This window comes from Macaca thibetana, chromosome 8 (genome assembly GCF_024542745.1).
Source record: "Macaca thibetana thibetana isolate TM-01 chromosome 8, ASM2454274v1, whole genome shotgun sequence".
In the NCBI taxonomy this organism is placed as follows: domain Eukaryota; kingdom Metazoa; phylum Chordata; class Mammalia; order Primates; family Cercopithecidae; genus Macaca; species Macaca thibetana.
Window position 1 is genome coordinate 77,033,879 of NC_065585.1, and position 26,716 is coordinate 77,060,594.

At 41.0% G+C, this 26,716-nt stretch overlaps 1 protein-coding gene across 2 annotated transcripts in view; it reads left to right on the forward strand.

The window, feature by feature from the left end:
- The window catches only part of CPA6 (carboxypeptidase A6), a 311,803-nt gene that overhangs the window by 108,849 nt on the left and 176,238 nt on the right, over positions 1–26,716 (forward strand). For both annotated transcript variants that reach the window (XM_050800279.1, XM_050800281.1), the window contains exon 2: positions 7,947–8,022. In XM_050800279.1, coding sequence (XP_050656236.1) covers positions 7,947–8,022 — 76 coding nt within the window. The remainder of the gene's footprint in view (positions 1–7,946; positions 8,023–26,716) is intronic.

A 26,716-nucleotide genomic window follows, 5' to 3' on the forward strand; every position in this document is an offset into this window, starting at 1 on the left:
AAGTATGTTTGTAAAATACGAAAAAATCACTAATACATAGAAGATGCGTAACTTGCAAACCGCTAGATGAGAAAAAGCTAATGAAGAAAATTGATTAATCCAAGAAAGAGGAAGAAAAGGGCAAATAAGAACCTACAACAAGCAAAAAGATAAAAATTATAAGAATAAAGTCACAAATATTATGTATTACAATTAATGTGAATAAGTAAAATTTCCAATTAAAAATGCCAGGCAAACAAAAAGCAGGAGTGGCAATCCTATGGGGGAAAAATGGAATTCATGATAAAGAGCATAAAATAAACCAAAGAAGAGTTTCTCTAAGGAAACTTTATAGAAGTAAAAGTTTTATTCTATCCAGAAGATGTAGTAGTCGTGAGCTTATATACAGTTACACACATCAAAATACATGAATCAAAAGTTTTTATATTCAAAAGTAAATTGACAAATCCAAAATTATAGTGGGTATATTGAGTAAAATTGGCTCAAATTGTCAAATTCAGTGGAAAACTAAAGACAGAGAAAATGAAAATCATATAATTAATATGCTTAATAAGTGTATAAAAATTTATAAGAAAGATCTTCTTTTCAAATATTTGTGCACTATTTATAGAACTTGAATACATATTAGGCCATAAATACCAATGCAATGAAGTCTACAAAGTAGGTATCATAATGGGCCACCTTCTCTTACTTCAAGATAATAAAACAGTAACAAAAATAAATCTTCCCACCCAAAATACATCTAAGTGCTTGATATATTTTTTAACATTCTTCAAAATAGCTCTTTAGTAAAGAAGGACTAAAAACTCAATTGTCAACTATTAGATCTGAACATCAATGAGAACACCACATATTAAAATACAAGGCTTGCTGCAGTGGTTCATGCCTGTAAGCCCAGCACTTTGGGAAGCCAAGGTAGGAGGATTACTTGAGTCCAGGAGTTCGAGAGTAGCCGGGGCAATACAATGAGACCCCATCTCTAAAAAAAAAGTTTTTTAATTAACTGGGCATGGTGGCACACACCTGTAGTCCCAGCTACTTGGGAGGCTGAGATAGGAGGATCACTTGAGTCCAGGAGTTTGAGAGTAGCCGGGGCAATATAGTGAGACCCCATTTCAAAAAAAAAAAAAGTTTTTTAATTAACTGGGCATGGTGGCACACACCTGTAGTCCCAGCTACTTGGGAGGCTGAGATAGGAGGATCACTTGAGCACAGAAGTTCGAGATTACGGTGAGCTGTGATCATGCCACTCCACTCCAGCCTGCACGACAGAGCGAGACTGTCTCTGAGAAAACACACACACAGAGCATCATTTTTTAAAGGTTTATAAAAAGTTTATTTTTTAAAAAAAGCCTTCCTTATGAATATAGTTATAAAACTCTGATATAAAATATTAGCATATAAAATCCAGCCATTTATTTAAAACGTGGTACAGCAGGTCCTAGAATAACATTGTTTTACCATTCAACATCATTTTGCTGTAACTTTGACAAGAAAAAAAATCAATTCCCACCAGGTCCACTGTCTGAGGAATTGGCATGTTCTCCCTATGTCTGTGTGGGTTTTCTCTAGGTACTCAGTTTCCAACCCCCATCCCAAAGCTGCACCTGTTAGGTTCATCAGCATGCCTACATGGTCCCAGGCTGAGTGAGCATGGGTGTGTGAGTGCACCCTGCAATGGATGGCGTCCTATCCAGAGTCAGTTTCCACTTTGTGTCCTGAGCTGCGGGGAAAAGCTCCGGCCACCCACAACCCTAAACTACAATAAGTGGGTTGGAAAACGAATTAAGGAATGAATACAAATTATTATTATTATTATTAATTGAGATGGAGTCTCCCTCTGTCGCCCAGGCTGGAGTGCAGTGGTGCGATCTTGGCTCACTACAAGTTCCGCCTCCCAGGTTCACGCCATTCTCCTGCCTCAGCCTCCCGAGTAGCTGGGACTACAGATGCCTGCCACTACGCCTGGCTAATTTTTGTATTTTTAGTAGAGACGGGGTTTTACTGTGTTGGCCAGGATGGTCTCAATCTCTTGACCTTGTGATCCAACTGCCTCGGCCTCCCAAAGTGCTGGGATTACAGGCGTGAGCCACAGCGCTCAGCCAGGAATGAATACAAAGTATTTTAAAATAAAAACTCATAGACAAAATCATACAAAGGCATGACAATAAATGATGCAGTACAAAAGCCCTCAGCAGACCCATTGTATTTGTTATTGTTTATTTCAACTGCACATTGGGAAGAGGTGTTTGTATTTTAGCTTTGCAAACATTTATTCCTTGATTTAACCCACCACTGCAACAACCGCTATCCCTCTCAGATTCGCCAAAAATTGAGTGCATAATCTTGTCTTTATTAATTTTTCTTAAATATATATATAGTTCATATTTATTTCAATGTTTAATATTAGAAGTACTTCGAGTCTTTTTTTTTTTTTCTTTTTTTTTTGAGACAGGGTCTCATTTTGTCACCCAGGCTGGACAAAGTACCTTGATCATAGCTCACTGCAGCCTCCAACTCCTTAGTTTGAGTGATTCTCCTGCCTCAGCCTCCCAGGTAGCTGGGACTATATGTGTGTGCCATGATGCCCAGCTAGTTATTTATTTATTTATTTATTTATTTATTTTTGCAGAGACAGGGTCTCACTATGTTATCCAAGCTGGTCTCAAACTCCTAGCCTCAAGCTATTCTCCTACCTCAGCCTCCCAAGTCCTGGAATTGCAGGTATGAGTCACACCCAGCTATGGGTCTTTATTTAGAAATTTGGCGTTTTTTTGTTTTGTTTTGTTTTTTGAGATGGAGTCTCACTCTGTCGTCAGGCTGGAGTGCAGTGGCACAATCTCGGCTTACTGCAACCTCTGCCTGCCAGGTTCAAGCAATTCTCCTGCCTCAGCCTCCAGAGTAGCCGGGACCACAGGCATGTGCCACCGCACCCAGATAATTTTTGTATTTTTAGTAGACATGGGGTTTTACCATGTTGGCCAGGATGGTCTCAATCTCTTGACCTCGTGATCCGCCCACCTCGGCCTCCCAAAGTACTGGGATTACAGGCATGAGCCACCGCACCCTGCCTGGTGATTTTTTCATGACCAGAAATATGCCCATAGGAACTTAACTTGCTTATATCAGTTAGTTTATGGTAAAATCAGTTTTGTTATATACTGTTTCACATAAAATCACAGTTTCCAAGAACTTATCATTGATGTTAATCAAGGACTTATGTTTTTAAATCAACATATGAAGTAAAAGATAAAAGCAAACTAGTGTTACAAAATGCTGTAAAACAAACACTGCGTGTATGTGTATTAATGCAGAAAAGAGTTCAGAGTGATACACAAGTAACTATTAACAGTGGCTACAAAGGGAAGATAGAAGGCTTGGGGTTGGAAGAGAACGTTCTCATTTCATATGCTATATAATATTTTAATTTTTCAAGTGTAGTTTCATAAATTCTGTAGCATACAAAGAAGTTTAGGATTTCATAATGGAATCAGTTGTGAAAGGTCATGCCAGGAGCCACAAGGAAACATCTGAAGCTTCGTATCTCTGTCTTTCAACAGGACTTTCAGGTTGCCTAGAGGACAGAGATACTCTTCCTTTGCTGCTGCACAGTCAAGGCACAGAAGAATGGCAATCAATATGGGAGATGTCAAACCCAGGCAACACAGTCTTAGAACTTTTTTTTTTTTCTTTGAGGCAGAGTCTCACTCTGTTGCCCAGGCTGGAGTGCAGTGGCACAATCTTGGCTCACTGCAATCTCCACCTCCCAGGTTCAAGCAATTCTCCTGCCTCAGCCTGCTAAGTAGCTGGGACTACAGGCACATGCCACCATGCCCGGCTAATTTTTGTATTTTTAGTAGAGACGGGTTTTCACCATGTTGGAAGGCAGCTAGGAGATCATCCCTCACTTCTCTAGTGAAGAAACTGAGACCCAGACGTAGTATAGAGTTGGAGATTATGTTCCCTTTCTGAATTTTCTCTCGGTGCATACATGCTCAGGAGGCATTTGGTAATACTTTTTGAACTGATTACATTTATTTACTATTGTCTTATTCATGTGGTTGCTACCGTACAGCAGGATTATTAGTCAAACTCACAACCAAACTCAACGTGGGCTTTATAGCTACATAATCTCATTTGTCTTGTAGGGCAAAGGAACAAAATGTGAACATATCATGGATTAATAAGTATTAGTAATTCCTGGAAGACTAGTTATCTGGAATATCCTGCTTCCTCTATAAGACATCCTTAAACTAAAATTAAAAATGCTTATGCTGTCTTTCTTTGGACAACTTTATATAGGCTAAGTTAGAAATATATGTGCATACGAGCAGCTGCTTGCCCAGTAGTCTTTCTAACCTCAACCCATATTCAATACTGTGATTCCCTCATCTTAACCCCAAAGGGTAGCCAAAGGGTCTTAAGTTGATGTTGCCACCTAACGGTGAAAAAAAAAAAAAAAAAAAAAAACACCTGATAAGTTATAAGGAAAAGCCTCTAAGCTCACCTCCTCTGATAGTTTTGTATGGTTAGTTTTTCTAAGTTCCAGTAGACTACCTGAAACTTCCCTGTTTCTAGCACCAAATTATTCACCACTTCAAAAAACACTAGCTATCAGATTCAGGGAGAGTAAGCTTTTTGTTTGGTGAAACAAACAGGGCATTTGGGGGTCATGTGGTTTTCACATGCTGAATAAAGAGCTCTTGTTGGGCTTTGGTTACCCGTCATTCCATCAATATAATTTACTGGTTCACAAAAGAGTATGACATTTCATGGATCTTTCTACATTGCCTTCCTTATTCTCTGTCCTTTGATAAGTTATCAAACAGTAATAAACTCATTTCTAAAGTCACACCTGAGAATTTCTAAAGGCTAGGATGAAGTTAACTTTTTGTAACAAAAATGAGAAAACTGGGTTTGAGCAATCACTTTCAGGGTTAAATAATCCCAAGGGTAGTTTCTTTGTATCCTGTACTTATTTGCAGAAGAGGAACTGATTGCCAGGTTGAATTATCTATCTTTAAAAGAAAAAAAGTTCTTCTTATGGCTGTAAAACAGCTACAGATTGCTTTTCTTACACTCTTGAGGAGCTGACAAGGCCCCAGATGGAGGTGTTTTTCAGCAAGCTGTCAAGTGATCCATCCATCAAAAACAGCCATATCACCCAGCCGAGCTTGCTTTCTCTGCCAAGAATTGTATTGGGTCAGATGAGAAAGGCCAGGGTATGATGAATCCAGGAAAAACACAGGTCAGAGAAATGTATACCAGAAAAGAGAAGAGGTTTAAATTCCAAAGGTTATGTTTAGATTTGTTTTACAGTGACTTGATAATTTTTTCCCAGTACTTTCTTTTATTCTTTCCAGAAATATGAACTTCATGACATTGGTACTGAGGGGTGGTGTGTGTGATTTTGAGAAAATCAAAGCTGTGAAGCTCTATTAGAGTAGCAGTCCATAAAACACAGTAATTTATCATCAGCAAGCCAAGAGCCTTTTTATTCATAGGCCTAAAGGAGCTATTACAAGATCATTTGAAATAATAAAGCTATTGTGATTGGAAATAAACACAAAGCCCTAAAAATCATTGCCCAGCAAGTCCAGAAGTATCCCTAGGGATCTGATGCCCTCTATATTAGCCTTACTTCGTCTTTGAAACTGCTATCCCTCTGTATTAGCCCTCTCTCACACCACTATAAAGAAATACCTGAGACTGGTAATTTAGGAAGAAAATAGATTTAATCGACTCACAGTTCCACAGGCTTAACAGAAAGCATGCCTTGGAGGCCTCAGGAAACTTACAATCATAGCAGAAGAGGAAGCAGGGACCTCCACATGGTGGCAGGAGAATGCGAGAGCAAAGAAGGAGGTGACACACTTTTAAACCATCAGATCTTGTGAGAACTCACTCACTGTCACGAGAACAACAAGGGGAAAATATGCCACCATGAACCAATCACCTCCCAGAAAGCCCCTCCTCCAATTCAACATGAGATTTGGGTGGGGACACACTCCAAATCATATCATCATCTAAGAAGTAAAATGACAGAAAATCATGCAAATTCTATTCTTATTCCTGGTGCACCTTTGGGGTTGGAGAGACAAGTTGTGGGTAAACTAGTAGAGTTTTTGTTTTCTGCTTTATATTCTATTAATAATATTCTACCTTATCTTTAATCATTGTAAAATGCCATAGAGAGTTACGAAAAGTATTAATTCCTACTGTGCTTTATTTACTTAGTTTTTCCTTTATATTTCCTCTGGAAGCCAATTACTCTCAGCAATCTCCTTTATGCCAATCCATTAATATTTAATAAGCATCTACTCTATGCAAAAGGCATTGGATAGTTGTGATTATTATGGGCTAGAGCTGGGCTTCCCAACCTGTCCTCATCATGACACACCTAGAAATTGATAGACTACTTTTCTGGCACACCTGGGAGACAAGGCCCCCAAAGAGAAACTTTCTGAAAGACACAGCAACACCTTAAGTCATCTTAGGTAATTCGGGACCTTTACAGAAAGAACCTTAAAATGTGTTCAAATATAATTTCTTTTTTTTTTTGAGATAGAGTCTCGCTCTGTTGCCCAGGCTGGAGTGCAGTGGCACGATCTCGGCTCACTGCAAGCTCTGCCTCCCTGGTTAACACCCTTCTCCTGCCTCAGCCTCCCAAGTAGCTGGGACTACAGGCACCCACCACCACGTCCGGCTAATTTTTTGTATTTTTAGTAGAGACGGGGTTTCACTGTGTTAGCCAGAATAGCCAGGATTGTCTCAATCTCCTGACCTCATGATCCACCCACCTCAGCCTCCCAAAGTGCTAGGATTACAGGTGTGAGCTACCGTGCCCGGCCCAAATATAATTTCAACTGTGGTAAAACCTTTGTGGTTGTGAAACTGACCCAGTAGTCCTATAGCGAGTTTTTTTGATAAGCACACATGCATTCTTCTGGTCTTAAAGATTGAAACTTATATTCGTTTTATCCGAGTTCCTTCCTCAGAAAGCGACCTTCAGGCCTATCAAAAAGTATCAAAGAACTGAAACTCACCAGATCACCACATCCTGACAGTAAGATGCAAGACCCCTCATTCATTATGATTGCTTCCTGGCTCCTCCCTAGTTTCTGTTTTGTACACATTGCTACATTTCTTCCCTGCTATATATACCTCTAGTTTTTGTCCATCAGGGAGATGGATTTGAGACTGAGCTCCCATCTCCCTGGTTGCAGCACCTGATTAAAGCCTTCTTTCTTAGTAATAATCATCTTCTCAGTGATTGCTTTATGTGCGAAAGCAGCAGGACCTAGACCAAACCCCTGGTGTTTCTGTAACAGTTGTAAACATTGACTTTTAATTTGTATCACTAAAAAATTTACAGCCATCAGTGTCTAACACTGATGGCCCTCTTGTTTGGCCCCACGAGCCAGGCAGGAAGCTCTGTACCAGAGAAATGAGATGCCTGCACCATAGAGATGGGCTTCTCCTTACTGTTCTCCGTATGGGAAGAATTCAAACGAGAAGCTTTCCCTAGTGTGTGGATTCACATCCTCTTACTGAAAGTCACATTCCTTTTCAGCATTATGTTTTGAAAAAGAATGACTTTTCTTTCTTCTGTCATCAGAAATTTTCCTTCTTGGTATCTGCTCTGAGCAGCTCATGAAAGTTTCTTTCTCTTGTTGCCACCACTCTTCCTGTATTTTTGGCCTTTTTCTGCATTTATAACATTAAATGTGAGTTTGTAATCTTCAAAAGCTGATTAAATACCAAATAGCTTTAAGACAAGAAGAAAAGAACAATGCAATCAGAGAATAAACTGGATAAAATACTGGGCCAGTGAAAAGTTTTGCTGTTTTCCTTCTTAAAAGCAGAGGCAGTTTTTTAAGAGGTAAGAAAGAGATGACTAATATCTTTATTTTTGAAAAGTAATTATCATCTTTCTTTTCTTATAGCGATAAAGTGATAAGATTTATTCCCAAAACAGAAGAGGAAGTATACGCACTGAAGAAAATATCCCATCAACTTAAGGTAATAGAGCGTCTACTCACTTATAGTGGAATTGTGCTTGTGGTGTGTTTACAGGGATTTGCTGACTGGAGTTGAATAATTGGAATTTATTAACCAAGAAAGTAAAGGCTAAGGACATAACTTGAAAGGCTTTTATTTTATTTTGTTTTATTTGATTTGATTTTATTTTATTTGAGATAAAGTCTCACTCTGTTGTCCAAGCTGGGGTGCAGTGGTGCGATCTCAGCTCCTGGGTTCAAGCAGTTCTCCTGCCTCTTAGTACAGACGGGGTTTCACTGTGTTGGCCAGGCTGGTCTCAAACTCCTGACCTCGTGATCCACCTGCCTTGGCCTCTCAAAGTGCTGGCATTACAGGCATGAGTCACTGTGCCCAACCGAAAGAGCTTTTAAAGAATATTTAAGGCTACTCAAAAATTTTCTGGCTGTGTGCAGTGGCTCATGCCTGTAATCTCAGCACTTTGGGAGGCTGAGGCAGGCAGATCACTTGAGCCCAGGAGTTCAAGGCCAGCCTGGGCAACATGGTAAAACCCCATCTCTACAAAAAAATATAAAAATTTAACCAGGTGTGGTGTCACATGCCTGTAGTCCCAGCTACTAGAGAGGCTGAGATGGGAGGATCACTTGAGCCTAGGAGGTTGCAGTGAGCTCTAGTGTCTCTTTTTTTTTTTTTTTTTTTTTTTTTGAGACAGGGCCTTGTTCTGTCGCCACTGCTCTCTAGCCTGGACAACAGAGCGAAACCCTGTCTCAAAAAAAAAAAAAAGAAAAAAGATAGTATTCTATCTGACACATTATCTATTCATTACCCATCTCCAAGGTAGAATATAAATTTCATGAGATAGTTTATCTATTTTTTGTTCATTGCTGTATTTCTAGTTAGTGTCTGGAATATCCTAGAAGTTCAATACATAGTTTTGTCATTATTTTTCCTTAATGAATGAATGAATTCAGTTTCCTATTTTCTAGAACTTCTCTTTTTCTTCTTGGATCTTCCTACTGATCATCTAGGCACTTTCCTCTTAATTAAAACTTTAAGCAGAAGTGAGTTGAGTAAAAATTAAAGCCAGAAATTCAAGTTAATTAGTTTTGCTATGTTTCAGTGGGTCTGATAAGAGAGTTTTCTTGGCAAAGATTGAAGGCTCTGATTATTCAATCTTTGATAAACTTTATGAATTTTAGAGTTAGAGCATTTCTCTAACTCCATCAGTGCATATAATTGAGTGTTAACTTTTACCTGAAAGTTATGATGAGAAGTGTGGTGTGACTGGTTCTTTTCCATGCCTACCAAAATACAAGCAAGTCCAAAAACTATGTGGTGGTTTAGGGTTCATTTTAATGGACAGCAAAGCAGATTACCAAACAGGCCTCATTATTCTTTAATATGAAATAGAAAAATGTTTTTCCTATATGACTGAAGTGCAGTCCTACCTGAAGGAGTGTTAGGGAATGAGGAAGGAAGGAGACATTGTGGCTTCTGGAGATACTTGTAATTAACAAACTTTTTTTCTTTTATTTATGGTTTGATTTTTCTCTTTGGCATGTTCCCCTTCAAATATTGAATTTATTTGCAAATGATGTCTTGAACATTGAGTTTATTGATTCCCTGTCTTCTCCTCATTCCCAGCCGCTACACAAACAGTACTGAGTTCAAGCACGGTGTCTCATTACAAGGGCCCAGGGTGAGGATGCAGGAACCCATCCCCAAATTGTGGTTGTTTTATGCAGTACCAGAGAGACCATGCTCACTGGGCATTTCCTAAACCTCCTTTTCTTCTCGCAGGAATCTGCTTCTAGGAGGCTATCGTTAACCTCTTCTGGTCACATATGGACATACACCCCACAACATCCTTTTCAGCAGTTGTAGCTGAACACTTTCTGAATAGTCCACCAGGAACTTAATAATTGCAAAGAGGCAAAGAAAGTTTTGAGTGGAAGTTGCCGTCTCCACTGAAATCGTGTTTTCATATAACACCAGAAAAATAGCCACTTTTCACTTTGGAGTTCAGTGTTTTAGGGAACAGATATTCTGAACCAAATATTGGAGCAAAATATTTCTCAAAGGATGTTTCTACCATTAGTGAATCTATTTACGTATTAGGCCTTACAAAGTAATGAACTCGCACTGTTATATTTGTGATAATCACTTACCATTATCAAAAGCAATAAAATTACATCTGTGAGGACTGTAGGGGTTACTTTAAAACTCTCAGAAATCATCATAGATGGAACCAAAAGCTATAGACCATAAATAGGGCTGCTGGCACTGATGACCACACATTTACATTGGGCCCTTTTTGGTAAGCATTTAAAGAAAATCATTCCCGCAGATTGTTTACTTTTAGTCCTCAAGGAAAGGTAGCCACCTGGAGGAGGAAATGGTTTAGATGTAAAGGAGCTTAGGGGACAACTGAGAGAATGGAGGGAAAGGGATCTGATGAGGAAAGGGGAGCAGAGTGAAGGGGAGAAAGAAGCTTAATATTAGGATATCAACTGTGCTCTAGTGATTCCACTCCACACAGAGTTACATCCAGCTCCTCTCAGCCACAGTGCTACATGCTTCTACAAATTGCCTTATTTTAACAATCCCATGAAGTGAGTATATTGTTATTGCTGTTTTACAGACGAAGAAACTGAGAGAGACAGAGTTAAGTAACTTGTCCCCAGGCCACAGTATGGGATTGGAACATGGATCTAGTCAGTGTCAAGCCCTCTAGGACCCAAATGAGGCCTGCCTCTTGCCTCTAGTCAGTTTATTCTGATTATCTTCACAATGGAGAGTATTGAAGCCAAGTTTGCAGGGCAGTGGAGCCTAGACTCAGAATGTGAGCGTTATCATTATCATTTACTTTAACCCTAGAATCAGGGGTCACCAAGACCACGCCCGCATTCAATGGGTTGCATAAGGACTCACCCAACTCAGCATATAGTCTGACTAACAGCTATGATTGGTCACAGCAAAAGGATACAAAGCAAAATCAGCAAAGGGAAAAGGAGTATTGGGTGAAGTCCAGGGAAAATGAGGCACAAGCTTCTAAGAGGCCTCTCCCAATAGAGTCACACAGGATGTGCTCAATTCTATCAGTAACAACTTGTGACAACAAACATACAGTGTTGTCTACCAGGGAAATTCATTAAAGACTCAATGCCCAAGGTTTTTATTGGAGTAAAGTTACGTAGATACCCTCTGCCTGGCACATACCCAAATTCCAGACTCCCAGAAAAAAAGTAGGTGTTCAGCATGAACTATATTATTTGCATAATCTAAGCACATTGAGTCACTCTTATTAGTTAGGGTGGTGGTAATCCTCTTGATATCCAACTTTCCAAATGCCAGCCAAAGGGCCAATTTTACAAGCAGGCCTTTCTAAAGATAGTATTTTTTCAGGCCTGCTCTATTAAATCTTTTTTGTACATTTCTTCATTTCCTTTCACTAAAGAAATAGTTTTATTGGATTGAAGTTGGAGGTATTGAGTTTAGATAAATTTCTACCTAAAAGCATCATGTTACCTTGATGTGATTTTAAATTCGAATGATTTCAACCAAGCAAACCATTTGTACTATGGAAAGCAGCAATTCTAGCCAGGCAGAGAAAGCAGCCTGCAGAGAAAAAAGAATATGACTGTGTGTCATCTTCTGGCCTGTGGAGCTAATGGGACAGAATTATGGGCATTGCTAACAGCTTCTTTGCATTCCCTGTGCATTGCCTCTAGAAGGGAAAAAGGAGGGTTTGCCAGGAAACCTTTAGTTGCCTTCCTTCCCTAGATCACACTGTGTTAGACGGAATTCTAAGATAGCCCCCCAAGACTTCTATCTCCCCGGTGTACATGCCCTGAATAATCACTCCCCTGAGGATGAGGAGGGGCCTGTGAATATGATGGGACAGCCATTCCTTTGATGATGCTACATTATATGGCAGAGGGGACATGACATAGGGCAGACCTGACCTAATCAGATGAACACTTTAAAAGCAAAGAGTTTCCTCTAGCTGTTCACAGAAGACGTCAGAGAAGTGCTCCTACTGGTCTCAAGATAGCAGTTCATAAACTACAACGTTGTGAACTATCCATGAGAGTCACGTGCTAAGGAATTCCAATGGCCCCTAGGAAGTGAGAATGGTTTTCAGCTGATAGGCAGCAAGGAAATTGAGGTATCAGTCCTCCAACCACAAGGAACTGGATTCTGCCACATAAGCCTGGAAGAGGCAGCCCAGCGGATACTGTTGTAGAACCACTAGGTTTGATTTGCCCATTGTGTAGTAACAACCAATACACTGAGACAAGAGTTGCAGCAGAGAAATGGTTTGGTAACTGTAGGGCAGCCAAACAAGGAGATGAGAGGAAACCTCAAATCTGCCTCCCCAAGGAGGTTGTGTTGGGGTCTGAACAGGTGATGAGCTGAACAGGAGTTGGGATCACAGATTGATTGAGAAGTGAGGAGTGAAGTCATGGGACAGGGAGATGAAAAAACATTTTGTACACTTCTTTGCGGGGTTTGTTTCTTGGTGAAGGTCTTCAGACTAGTTGGTGTCAGCTATTCTGCTGGAATTCAAGATCTGAAAAACACTTTAAGCAATTCTTGGACAGAAAGGTCCAGTGCCAGAGATTCCATCTATAGGAACAATGCAGGGAGCAGGTGCTCAGGTGCTCCCCACAACGTGGCTCTCAGTTAGCAGCTGCAGGGACTTGGGTAGACGTGCACCAGCACACCCTGGTCAATGCCCAACTATAACTCTGCCTAAAGCCTGGCTTGTAATTCTCATGAGGGCTGTTTTCACAGCTTGATTTTAGCCCATTGATACCTGAAGAGAGAATCCAGGCAGCCATGTTGGGACTTCTGACCTAGAAAACTGTGAGGTGATAAATAGGTATTGTTTTAAGCTGCTACGTTTGTGGTAATCTATTCTGCAGTAGGAGAAAACACACACACACAGCAAACTAACAACCTACATTTTGGCCTTTGGCTCTCAGATTCATATATGAATCTTTGTTAATTTTCCTGATTTCACTAGCTGTAACCAGGCATCTTAGGGAAAGTGGAAAGTAATTGGACTACATGCATAGGCTATAAATTCACAATGTCTTCTCTGAAACATGAACAAATGCAAAATGCATGTGCAATGTTGAACGGAATCTGAGAAGAGACGGTCAAAGCATAGTTAATTAGACATAGAACTGCTGTTACAAAGCTGGTTACTTTCCTAATTAAATTTTATGGTTTTGCTGAAGAATTAAAACAAGAAAGTTAAACAGAAAACCATGCCCCCAGAGAACTGGATTGAGAAAGCACCAACCAATTAAATTGTTAATTAAGAGCATAACCATGATTTAAATAAAGTTATGATGGAAAGGGAACAGTCTGCAGGTAAGTAAATTAAATTCCCAACACCACATTCTGCCTACATCTCTTTGCAAATTCTTTGTACTCTGAAGTAATAGAAATGGCTTTATGTAGGATCACAAAGTTTCCATTACAGAATTGACACACTCTTGTATAAAGAACAATTAATGACATTTCTGTTTCCAATTTTCTCATCAGAGAGCTGTAGGATAGGAAACTGTCCTATTTGACCGAAAGTTTGCCATTTTTTTCAAACTGAAGCACAATCTCATAAATATTAGTTGGTTTGTCAGGTGTCATTGAATGACATGTCAAAAGTCATAAAATCACATGGGGAAAACTGTCCTTGCTAGGAGGAAGGCTTCATCTCTCTTCCCTTGCTTTGTACATGAAATGTGCTGCTGCTGTCCCAGGTGTCGCCTCCCTCCCTCACACCCCAGTATTGTGCTGTAGTTGACTGCTGTCTTCTCTAATCCTCCTTGGAGCACGCCCAAGTCATACACCGGACCTACAGGAGCTCTAGAACACCTGTGATTACAGGAGTTTATGAAGTCAAACATCCAACTGGACAGTTTAATCAATTGGAAAACTTATGAGGAGAAAATGGATGGTAGAATTCATGCTGTGGAAGATATTTGTTCCCAACTTAATTAGAATCTGGTCGTGTGATTGTAGGATCCCTTAATCATGGCTATGGTAGGCAGAATTCTAGAATGGCCCCCAGGACTCCCGGCCCTGGTGCACACACATCTCTCCTGACACGCTAATCTAGGCACGATTGTAAAAGGATTTTGCAGATGTAATTAGGGTCCCAAATCAGTTAACCTCAAAATAGAGAGATTGCCCAGGTGGGTCTGATCTAGTCAAGTGAGCCCTTTAAAATCGGTCTTTCCTCCAGCTGGTTGCAGAAGAGGCACTCAGACTACTCCTGCTAGCCTGCAAAAACAAACAGCCATGCTGTGAACTGCCCCATGGCAAGAAATTGTGGGTGGCCTCTAGCTGCTGAGAACTATCTAAAGCCTACTAAAAGGAAAACGGGGGCCTCAGTCCTTCAGCCACAAGGAAATAAATTTTGCCAACAGTGAGAATCTAAGCACATATAAACCCCAAATGAAACTACAGCCCAACTGACACCTTGATTTCAGCCCAGTGACACCTTGAGCACAGAATCCACACCATGCCCATACTTCTGACCTACAGAAACAACAAAATAATAAAATTGAGCTGCTAACCTTGTGGTAATTTAGCAATAAAAATCTAATACCTTAAATACCCAGTGGCTTGGTATGTTGGCTGAAGATACACAGGAGCATTATGAATGATACTTCATAAAAGGTAAAAGTGAGGAAGAGACCAAGAATTTGGCCTGTCAGTATGTTTTGGGTAGGAAATTACATTTCCACTTTTTTGTTAAAGGCTTTGTAAAGTAATGAAAGAACACTGACTTTTGCTTTCTGTGGCATGATTTTTGAGAGAAAAAGCTGCTTATTATCCAGGCAGATGTCCAAATGCAGTTATGGGTTAAATTTCAGGAATATAATTTTCAAGCATGGCTTGCATTTATCTCCATGTGTATATTGATGAAACAATATAGTATGTTTTAAAAAGAAATACATTAGAAACATTCTTTCAAAAGCAAAAAAAAAAAAAACCCTCTACCATGTTATGATGATGATGATCTACCCCAGTGATCCTTTATTTAATTTACTCAACTGAGTTGGCATGACCTTGGGCTTATGCTGTAGTATTTTAAGCTGATTGTGTTTCCTTTCTGTTATAAGAATTTCTAAGTTTTGACATTGAAACAATCTGTTTTGAAACTATTTTAAACTTTAAGAGGAATTGCTCCTGCCGGATGTAGTACTGGCCATTCCTAAGAGGACAGCTGAACACTGGGTCTAGCACAGTCTTTTATAGAAAGTAATCTCCACTGGGCTCTTTCATGTACCTGCCATCACCTGTGATTGCCTCCTTTGCATGTCTAGTGGTTGGCAGGCTGTAGGCTGGGATGACAGACAACTGGACCATGTGTCTCTCGTTGTCTAGCTGTCTAGGATAGGCTTATTTACTTGGGAGTCACAGGGTTCTAAGAGTGAGAGAACAAACTTACAAAACTCCTTGAACCTAAGCTTAGAGTGCTCAGTAAATGTCACTTCTGCCACATTATCCTAGCCAAAGAAAGTCACAGCTCAGATTCAAAAAGTGGAAAAACAGATTCTAATGCTTAGTGAGAGAATGGTAAGGTATGTACAGGAGAGTCTGTGGTCATTTTTGTAATCCACCACGTCTTCTATTCCCCACCACCCCCACAACACACACACACATATTCGATTTGCCAGCAAATCCCAGATGGAAGATGACAGCTACCTAACTTCTCCTCTGCAGTCTCAAGCCCACTTCCATAGTTCCGGCCCTGATATCTTTAACCTGAACTGCACCAGCCTCCCCAGTGTCTTTTCTGCAGCCCTCACACGTGGGTCTTATTTGTTCTCCATACTGTGAGAGTGATCTTTCTGAAATGAGAAACTGACCAAGTCACATCTCTACTTAAAACCTTTTAAGTGTTCACCATAGTCAACAGCAGTAATTCCCAACCCAGGATACTCATAGGAAGCTTTTTATAAAAGGCTGACATCTCACCCCACTGCTAGAGATTCTGACTCAGTTGCTCAGGTGAGACTTGGTGGTTAAAATTTCTTTAAGCTCCCTAGGGGATTCTGGATGTAGCCAAGGGAGTAAGCCACTGGCCTAGGGTGTAGACTTCAAACTCTTTGGTGTGACCTGTAGGGCCTGTCAAGATTGCACCTCCCTGCCTAACACTTCTCAGCCTCTGTCACTGTCCTTGGCTTAGTGTCCATCACCCGAACCATACTGAACCAGTTGTAGTTTCTCACCTAAGTGCCTTTGCTCAAGCTGTTCCTCTTGTCTGGAATGCTATTCTCTTCTTTGACCACCTACTGAACAGCACTTATCTTTGAAACTAGGCTAAAACACTGGATTCTGCTTGAGTTATTTGACCCTCACTGAATTCTATAGACTATTATACTCTAACATCAATATCCCTTTGTGCCTTCTGCACCCACCCATCCCCAGGAGGCTTTCTTACAGATCTGAAATGTCATTAATTCTCTGAATTGCATATGGTGGATAGGGAGGCACTGACGGAAGAGAAAGGACTGGTGACTCTTCAGCTGGTACTAAGAGGCTTATGTGCACAGTCAGGCCACTAGCTTCAGGAACACAGCCCAGCAAAGGCTTAAAAGAGACCTTTACTTTTTTTTACCCACCCTTCTGGTTTCTTTTTATTTCCTGTTTTTTTAATAGGTCACCTTTTATATTTATCCTTGTAATTTCACCTGAAAATTACAAATATTGGAGAGAATGATTTGTGCTTTGTTAAATGTGAATCTAACCATTTCCGCTTTTAAAGGACGTTAACATGTGATCAAAGATACAGGGATAGACGAAGTTCCTTTTTCAAGGGCAAAGATGGCACTTCTTGGCGAGTGAGAGGTTTTCTATCAAGTGTACAGACAATACTTTGGTGCCATTTCTTAGACCCACAGCTCCAAAGATAAAAGTTTAAGTGAAGATTCTTTTAATTAAAGTTTCCTATTATCAACCATTTCATTTTTCTAGCTGTATAAATGTGCAGAGATTTCCCCTGCCTTGCTTGGTTTTAGAGGTTAATGTTGCTGAGAAGTGTGGAACCTGGACCCCACAACCCTTTTTAGAGAAGTGCACCATTGTCCAGATCACTGGCATTAGGGCACAGCCATAAAAACGAGTATCAATAACCTAAAAGAATTCACTAACACCATTCAAATTTATTTATTAAATATTCAACCATGTGAGGTCTTGTACAGGGCGAATATGGAAAGCAGTTAGCATGGTGCTTAAGACTAAGACCCCTGGAGACATAATGTCACTGGTCAATTGTGTTCTTTGCCTACTTCACATTGGCTGCAAAGAAAGAACATACAATTGGGAAGTCAACCAGGTTTTTATTCAGTGGCCAAAGAATGGAGAAGGGGAGCTCATGTTCCAAAGGCACCATCTTTCTGGAGGCATGAGAGTTTTAGAGTTGGGTGCAAGCCTGGGGAAGTATGTAGGCATGCACTGGATGGAGTTGCAAACAGGCATGGTACATAAACATGTTTCTACACACATTGCATGTAGACAAAATGGGGGCAATTTTCTCTTAGGGGAAAGTTTTGTAGTATTATAATGATATGTTCATTAACATATCTTAAAGGTAACTGGAGACTTAAAGGTAGCTGGAGGTCACCTGCTCTGGTCTACACCAGTTTCATGTGGGTCTGAACTTCCTCGGTTATTCAGCAGGGGCTACTTGTGGCATCCAGACCATCTGGTTTCTTTGAACAGCTGTGCCTATAAACAGACTTAAAAAAAAAAAAACAGTTTTCCCACTGTCAGTAGGGGCCATCCTGGTGACAATAATTCTTGGGTTCATATCCAGACTCTTCCATGTACTGATGACATGGGAGAGTTCCCTGATCCCCCTCGCAGAAGTTGTGACAGGTGTGTCTCACCTGTTCAATCGCCCCACTGCTCAAACCCCATGTGGGATGGGGAGCATGCAGACAGGCAAGTGCAGAGGCTGGGGTGAGTGCTTTGGGCTCTGGCCCGTGGTAATGTCCAGGAGTTACAAAGCTCTTTCAGCTTTGCCATCCACAGCTCAATGGTCCCTCTGCCTTTTTGCAAGGGCAGAGGGCCAGTGTGACAGCTTTCTGTATCTCGAGCTCTTGCCCAGCATCCCAGAAAAATCCAGTCACACATGGGCTTGAAGGATGAATGCAAGGTTTTATTGAGTGGTGGAGGTGGCTTTCAGTGGGATGGATAGGGAGCGGGACTAGGCCCGACTCCTCTCCAACCACCCCACAGCCGAACTCCTTTTGGAGTTCAGATGTTCCTCTTCTCTCTCTCTCTCTGCCGCATTGTTCTGCCATCCGTCTGCTGGTCTGTTTCTGAAGCCTGCTGTTCAGGGTTTATATGGGTGCAGGATAGGGGGCATTGCAGGCCAAAAGGCAACTTTTTGGGCACAAAAACAGGAATGCCTGATCTCATTTAGGGCCATGGGTATACAGGCTTGAGGGTGGGGTCTTTGCCTAGGAACTGCTCTCTTCTACCCAGTATTTCCTGGTCTCCTGTCCATATCACTAGTTGTATGAGTGTCAGCAAGTTACCTAATTTCTCGGTGCTTCCATTTCCTGATCTGTAAAGTAGAGAACCACAGAAAGAGTCAATCATTTCCACATTTGTACTAACCTGCAGCTGGCATGTACATATATATCTCTATATACACTGTAGCAATTTGTCCACATATTGTGTCTCCCTTACCAGATTGAGAACTCCCTGAGAGAAGGATGACTTACCATTCTTCTTTGGATAGGACTGTTGTCTGACTCATCTTTGTTTCCCTAGTGCCTGGCAATAATAGGCAGTCAACAAATACTGCCTGAATGAATGAGCATATGTAGTTCATTCATCCATCTATTTGCCTAATAATTATAATACAAACAACACTAACTTGGATTCTCATCAGGAATATGTGCATAATTTTCAACAGATTAAAAAAAGGTAGGTGTAAATAAAAACTATTGTAAAATGATGGAGCAAGCGGGTATCATGAAATAGGCAAGGGTATGAGGTAGGGAAAATTATCCATTTCCTCAATTACTAAGGAAGTTTTATGGAGGAAGTGGGATTTCTGTAATAGCTTGATGATAAACTTCTTAGAGAACTATCTTTGAGATCTGCAATCTTCCATTAGAGCCTCACCTAACTTTAAGATTTTTGCCTTTGGGTGTTGACTAACTCAATGAATACAGCAATGCTGATTATCAGAAACATTTGAATTTGACAGTCAGAGCTCAGGTGTTCTGCTTGGAGTCAATTTGTGATTTTGTATCATCAAAAATGTCTGTATCTCTTTAAGCCTCTGGCATACTTGATTAGCAAACCCATTCCTTTCTAATAACCTAAAAACAGCTATTAGGGATGCATATGTGGCAATACTTTGTGCCCTAAAAAAATTCAGAGCAGCTTTTGCATATTCATCAGCCATAACCACAAAGACTTTGCTTGATTAAAGAAGTTTCCTGTTTTCTACCATTTTGTTTTTCGAGTTGTATGAATGTGGAATGATTAAAATTCCCATGGTCCCACAAATACATCTCTCAGATGTTTTGCTGATAATTGGATTTGCTTTGAGGCTATCTGATCATCAGTGTTTCTTCTACTCTTTCACATTCCAGTTACATTTTGAATATGGACCATGATCTGGGTCCATATTCAAATCAGCATCATATTGAGAAAGAAGAAAGGAAAAGGTACGGAGAGCATGGAGCATAAGGGAAAAGACATTGACCCAGTACAGGGATTGTGATCTTTGAGAAGCTGCATCACAAGGATTGTTTACTCCCTTAGAGGGATGATATTGGGAGCACAGGCAGAAGATGCCTGTGTTTATGGGGCCAGGCTGAGCCTTTTGATAATACAGACACATAGCCTTTTGAGCATATATGGAAGAAGCAACCTTTGGGCTTTCAGACAAGGGGAGAACAGGTGGGAGGATAAACAATGGAATGGCAGGATATACTTTTCTTTCCTCCTTCCCTTCTTCCATATCCCTCTCTGCCCTAAAACTTCAGCCACCATATCCAGAGCCATACTTAGACAGTCCATTCATTTTGTCAATGAATTTGTAATGTGCAACCAAGATTAGTCAATGTCCAGTCAGGAGACAGAAACCACACCAATAATTTGAACAGAAAATTTTTAATATAAAGTAATATTAGCTAGTAAATGGCAACTGATTACTAAAAGACATAAGACAGGAAATATAAATGCAGAGAACTACTGCTCTTTGGCATTAGGAAGAGTGTCCAAGGAAGGGAATAAGAACTTGATGGAGCATCTTCCCCTTCATCAGAAGGGTGAGATTCAGGCCTTCTTGGAATCCATGGACCATAAAGTAAGACATTTGCTGTGCTGCCAGCAGGCTAGGGCTGGCCTCTTGCTTTGGTATCAGCAAAACTTGCCAGAGAGTAAGTGTCACTGGGTCTTTCACACAGCACCAGTTGCCATGTCATAGGAAAGAAAAAAAGCATATCAGAACTAGGAAAAGAATTTCCTTCCTTCCCAGTGTCTTGCAAAGTCCTCTCTTGATGAAGCCTAACATTGACCAGCTATCAAAGGAGAAATATTTATGGAGTCTAGCTTGAGTTTCACAAGGCAAGACAAAAAGAGGGTAGATCTGGAATTGAGAGGCAGTCTATTGGTACCTGGAATAACACCTTGCTGGCCCAGAGGTATGGTGATTAACAAGATAAAGTAAGGTTCTGGTCGGGTGATTAACAAAATAAAGTAAGGTTCTCCTTGTCACCCTACCATCTAAAGTGAATATAGAGAAGTGAAAAGGTGAGGCCAGGCGTGTAATCCCTCACACCTATAATCCCAGCACTTTGGGAGGCTGAGGCAGGCAGATCACCTGAGGTCAAGTGTTTGAGACCAGCCTGGCCAACATGGCAAAACCCTGTCTCTACTAAAAATATAAAAAATTAGCCGGGCATGGTGGTGTGTGCCTGTAATCCCAGCTACTAGGGAAGCTGAGGCGGGAGAATCACCTGAACCTGGGAGGCAGAGGTTACAGTGAGCCAACATTGTGCCATCCAGGCAGCAGAGCAAGACTCTATCTCAAAAAAAAAAAAAAAAAGGAGAAGTGAAAAGGCCATGGCCAAGGTAGGTATTAAGGGATAACATAAAATCCTTCTACCTACCAAGAAAAGGTATGTATAATAACAACCTTTATATACTACTGTGTGCTAAGTACTCTGCTAAATGCCAAATATATATTATTTAATGTAATCCTCAGTTCAAAGAGAGATTCGCATCCCAATTTTATAGATGAAAAAAATTAAACTACTCTGTTTTTCCATTCTGCAGAAGACTTTTCCAATTCGAATTCCTTTCTAACATGACTTAACAAGAAGTTTCACCTGAAATCTTTATCAAGCTAAAAAAACAAATGTTTTTAGTGAGATTATTTGGTGGCCAGCTGAGAGTGAGAAAAGACACTAGAAATGTACATGTGCTGAGGAAGGGAGCCTGGATGGGGAAGCTGGAACTTCGCCATAGACAAACATGGTTCCTTTCATGAGGTTACCTGAAAATGGCATGGCCCTGGGAAGTCGGCCATCTCTCCTGTCACCTCCAGCAACCTGCTTAGCTTTCTTATTTCTGCCTTGATTAATTATGTGTTTAAGCCAACTAAGCATGTTTCATTTTAGTATATTTAGATAATTGACAGCAAACGTTAAAAAGTCATAGAATAATGTGGATAATTGAGGAGGTGCTGAGAGACTGCAGGGGAAATGGTAACAATGAGTATGGTATTTTTCACTCTCTCTCCTTTTTTTTCTTAAAAAGAGAAAGAGTCTCAGTCTGTCACCCAAGCTGGAGTCTGGAATGCAGTGGTGCGATCATAGTTCATTGCAGCCTCTGACTCCTGGGCTCAAGCGATCCTCCTGAGTAGCTGGAACTATAGGAGCATATCACCATGCCCAGATAAATTTCTAAAAAGTTTTTTGTAGAGTCAGAGTCTTGCCATGTTGCCCAGGTTGGTCTCGAACTTCTGGGCTCAAGCAGTCCTCCTACCTCAGCCTCCTGAAGCACTGGGTTACACGTGTGAGCCACTGTGACTGGCCTAAGTATGGTTTTTGGGTTTTGGGTGGGGGGTTTGTTTTGTTTTTTTGAGACAGAGTCTCACTCTGTCACCCAGGCTGGAGTGCAGTAGTGCAATGTTGGCTCACTGCAACCTCCACCTCCCAGGTTCAAGCGATTCTCCTGTCCCAGCCTCCCAAGTAGCTGGGATTACGGGCACACACCACCATGCCCAGCTAAGTTTTGTATTTTTAGTAGAGACAGGGTTTCACCATATTGTCCAGGTTGGTCTCAAACTCCTGACCTCAAGTGATCCACCTGCCTTGGTCTCCCAAAGTTCTGGGATTACAGGCATGAGCCACTGTGCCCGGCCAGTATTTCTATTTTAGCAAATCTAAGACTGACTCTACATATCACAGATCTAATTGTTTATCATAAGTATTTGAAAATACTGGGGAGAACAATTGATAGATTATAAATAAAACACAACATTGTTTCTGGAATAGTAAAATCTCTCAGGGTTACCTAATTTCTTTCAGGAACATAAGAGCCCTTATGAATCAGGAGACCACTTGGACAAGGTTGGTCAAGGAAAATGATGTATATTCAATGTTGACTTTCACAGGACTTGGGATATTGCTTAGCATAATTTATTATTTAATAACTTGTAAAAATAAGGTCTATATCACACAACCATAAGTGAATTCAGTTTCAGGTCAGGAATATAAGAAACAGCCATTAAAGTTAATTCTCCTACCAGTAATATTTAGCCTCTTTTTCATCATCAAATCCTTGAATAATGTTCTCTACAGGAGGTCCATGAAATGGGAAGGTGGCATCAATGAATATTAAGTGAGCAGTTATTTGAAGGTGTTGTAATCAGGATTCCAGGTAACGTTAATAAAACAGTAGAAGGTTCAGAAACACAGAAATTAAGGTTATCTCAAGGACAGATACAAAGTGATGCTTGCAAACATTTAGACTACAAGCCGCACAGAAGGGAAGAATCAAAGGACACAGTGCAATGCGAGTCTAGGGTAAACAGATACCATAGAGTGAGACATGTACAAGCTGGCATACTCATTGGGATGGGAGGACTCTGGGCTTTCAGGGCTTCCCGAAATGGTCTTTGTATGGCAGACTATTAGTAACTCAACAAAATTCTGTCTTCTCTTTCACATGGGTGCTGTATTTCACAACCTTCCCTACAGTTAGTTAAGTGGGGCCATACAACTGATCATGACCAATGGAACTGAGATGGCACAATTCCCTTGGCCGCTTCATGGGACCCCTCACAAAGGGGATGGCTCATTTACTCAGCAACCATGCGCTCAAACCCCTTACAGGAAGCAGAGCATGCAGGTGAGCTGGGGTGAGTGCTGTTGGGCTCCAGCCCCATGGCAGTGTCTAGGGGTGTTACAGTGCTCCTTTAGCTTTGCCATCCATGGACAGCTAAGTGTTAACCAGCTCAGTGGAGAGTCAGGGTGACAGCTTTTTACACCCTGCCCTCTTGGTACCTGGGTCCTTGTCCAGCATCCAGGAAGAATCAGGTCACACAGACTTGAAACATGGTGAATGCAGGAATTGAATTGAGTGATGGAGGTGGCTGTCAGCAAGGTGGACAGGGAGCTGGAAAGGGGATGGAGTGGGAAGATGATCTTCCCCTGGAGTTTGACCTTCCTGTGGCCAATCTCCCCTATGACCATTCCCCAGCCAAACTCCTCTCAATGTTCAGATGTTCCTCTTCTTTTCTTCTCTGCCATGTCATTCTGCTGTTCTTCTGCTCATGGAGTCTGGGGTTTGGGTTTTATATGGACACAGGATAGGGGGGCATGGTGGGCCAAAAAGCAACATTTTGGCATGAAAACCGCAATGCCTGTTCTCATTTAGGGCTGTGGGTCCAGGCTTGAGGGTAGAGCCCTTGCCAGGGACCCTACTCTCCTGCCTCCTGTCTGTATCAGAATGTACACAAAAGTGATGTGGGCTTTTTCTCAGCAGAAACTTTAAAGAATGAAAGTTCTTCCTCCACTCCTTCCTTCCTCTTCTGCAGCCTGGATAACAATAAAAACAGGACCCAAGAGGATGAAAGAGCCAGACATGGAAAATTTCTGGATCCTCAAATCACTCCATAGAGGAAAGCTGCCCACTCACAAGAAATAACCACCTTTGTCTGTTATGTGACCAAGAAATAAACGTCTCTTATATTTGAGACATTATATTGTTTTTGAGCATCACCACAACTAGAAGAGAAAATGGTACATTGAAGTAGAGTGCTATCTTAACAGAAACGAAAATGGTGTATAGCCTGAGCTTAGCAATTGGGCAGTAGACAAAGGAACACAGATGCCACAATGTGGAAAGAAAGATTACCAGTGTAACGTAGTGATGAAACATTTGATAAAGGTATCAGTTGAACTTGGAAGATAAGGCAAGTGTCTGTTGATGCTACAGCTCTAAGGAAAGTAGTAGGAAATACCTGGGATGTTAGTATATCTTGGTCCTTCTCACTCGTAGAAAGGTATTACAAGACATAGCTGAATTCAGGAAGAAATAGACAGGTTTACAAGCAGAAATAAAAAGGAATCTGGGGTCTGAAAGGACAGGAAAATCAGGCTGATTCTAGATCCTAAACACACACAAAAAAAGACTAAAGATGGTTTCAAGCAAAGAAGATCCACTAAGATTTCTCAGGTTTGCAAAGTAGCTTAGATTAGGGAGTTACTTTTCTACCTTTCCACCCCAGCCTACTCTTTCAGATGTCCTCAAAGTAGCTTCCATTAAGTTGAAGAGAGGGGGAAAGCCATGGGGGCCAGGAAGCAAAATAATAATAATAATAATAATAATACAGATTTGAGAATTACATCTAGGAAAGAACTTAAAGTGTGGTTACTTAATGAAACTTCCTAGGAGAAAATAAACCAGAAGCACATATAGTTTCTGAGACGTGGCCCACAATATCACAGACCTGACCAAAATATAAAATAAAATAAAATTTTGCAAGATAAAGCATTATACAACTATCAGGACCTCAAACCTGAACAAACCAGAAGTTGACTGTGAAAGCTGCTTGCCTCCAAGGAGTGCATACTCACCTATATCCACTTCAGATGTGGCCAGGAAGAATAATGAGCAAAGGAGAACCTCCTAGAGAAAACCAGAGAACAGGACAGTTAGTTCCAGAGATACCAGAGAGCAGATGCTGGGTCCAACTAAGAACCTTTCTCCACTGCCAAATCAGGGAGTCTTTGCCATGCCCACGGAGACAGGTGTCATCATGACCTGAGTCTGTGATCGCACACCTCTGCGTTCCTCCTGTTCTGAAAGGGAGATGTTATTGTGGATATCCTGTCTCTGCCGAGCACCATAAATGGTAGAAGGGAGGGTGCAGGGGGCAGGTAATCTGCTTGTTAGTTTGTTTGTCTTAGAGCGTAAAGAGCCATACCTGGACTTATTGGAGAAAACTGCTTCTGAAGAGCCTTTGGGTGGTCCCCTCAAGCAGATATATAGTGAGTAAAAGAGCACAGTGACTAGTCATCAAAAATTGAATTCTTCTGGGCCCATATCCCATAGGCTTTTTACAAGTAGGAGTGATGCTGTGTATAAGAGACAGCCAGTGGAGAGGAAGCAGAAGTGATGAGTGCCCCCTATAGTCCAAGGCTTTGTAACCCTCCTTCCTATCCACTGGCTGTGCATGACTATGACAAAGCCTTAGGGTATAGTGGATCTGTAAACTGAACAAGGCCTAGTCTTCAAATCACCACATGGTGCAAAATCATCCACCAGCAAGGAATATTGACCTCAGAAATGAGGGAAAACTATTTAGTTTGAGCTGATATACATTCTGGTCTATCTGTTGCCATAGCTGGTGTTACTTTAATAGAACCAGTATCTCTAAAACTGACCCTTTTTGTGGGACTTCTAGCCATAAACCTTGTAGATCCACTGACTATCACAGATCAGTAGGTCCCCACATCCATATTCACATATTCAAACAACCATGCATGGAAAACATGCAAAAAAAAAAAACCAATACCATAATACAAAAATACAAATTTTTAAAATATAACAGCTATATAGCATTTACATTGTATTAGGCATTATAAGGAATCTAGAGATGTTTTAAGGTATACAGGAGAATGTGTGTAGGTTGTATGCAAATACTAGTCCATTTTATATCAGGAACTTGAGCATCTGCAAATTTTGGTATCCATGCGGATCCTGGAACCAATCCCCCTTCCATACCAAGGGATGACTGTAGTTTATATTTTAAAAAAGCTAACGCAGACTGAGAACTTAACAAGCATACTCATTCCACAAACAGATCTAAATGGAATACTCTATGTTGGGCATTGGATGAATCACACATGGCATTGTGAGGACACGGCCATGAGTAGAAACTGGAACTTCAGACAAGGAGCTTAGAGAGGTTTATGAGGTCATCCGGAGCAAAAAAGAGCAAAAAAACGCACCTGGGTGTGGTGGCTCACGGCTGTAATCCCAACACTTTTGGAGGCCAAGGAGGGTGGATCACCTGAGGTCAGGAGTTCGAGAGCAGCCCAGCCAACATGGTGAAACCCCATCTCTACTAAAAATACAAAAAAATTAGGCGTAGTGGCAGGTGCCTGTAATCCCAAGCTATCTGGGAGGCTGAGGCAGGAGAATCGCTTGAACCCAG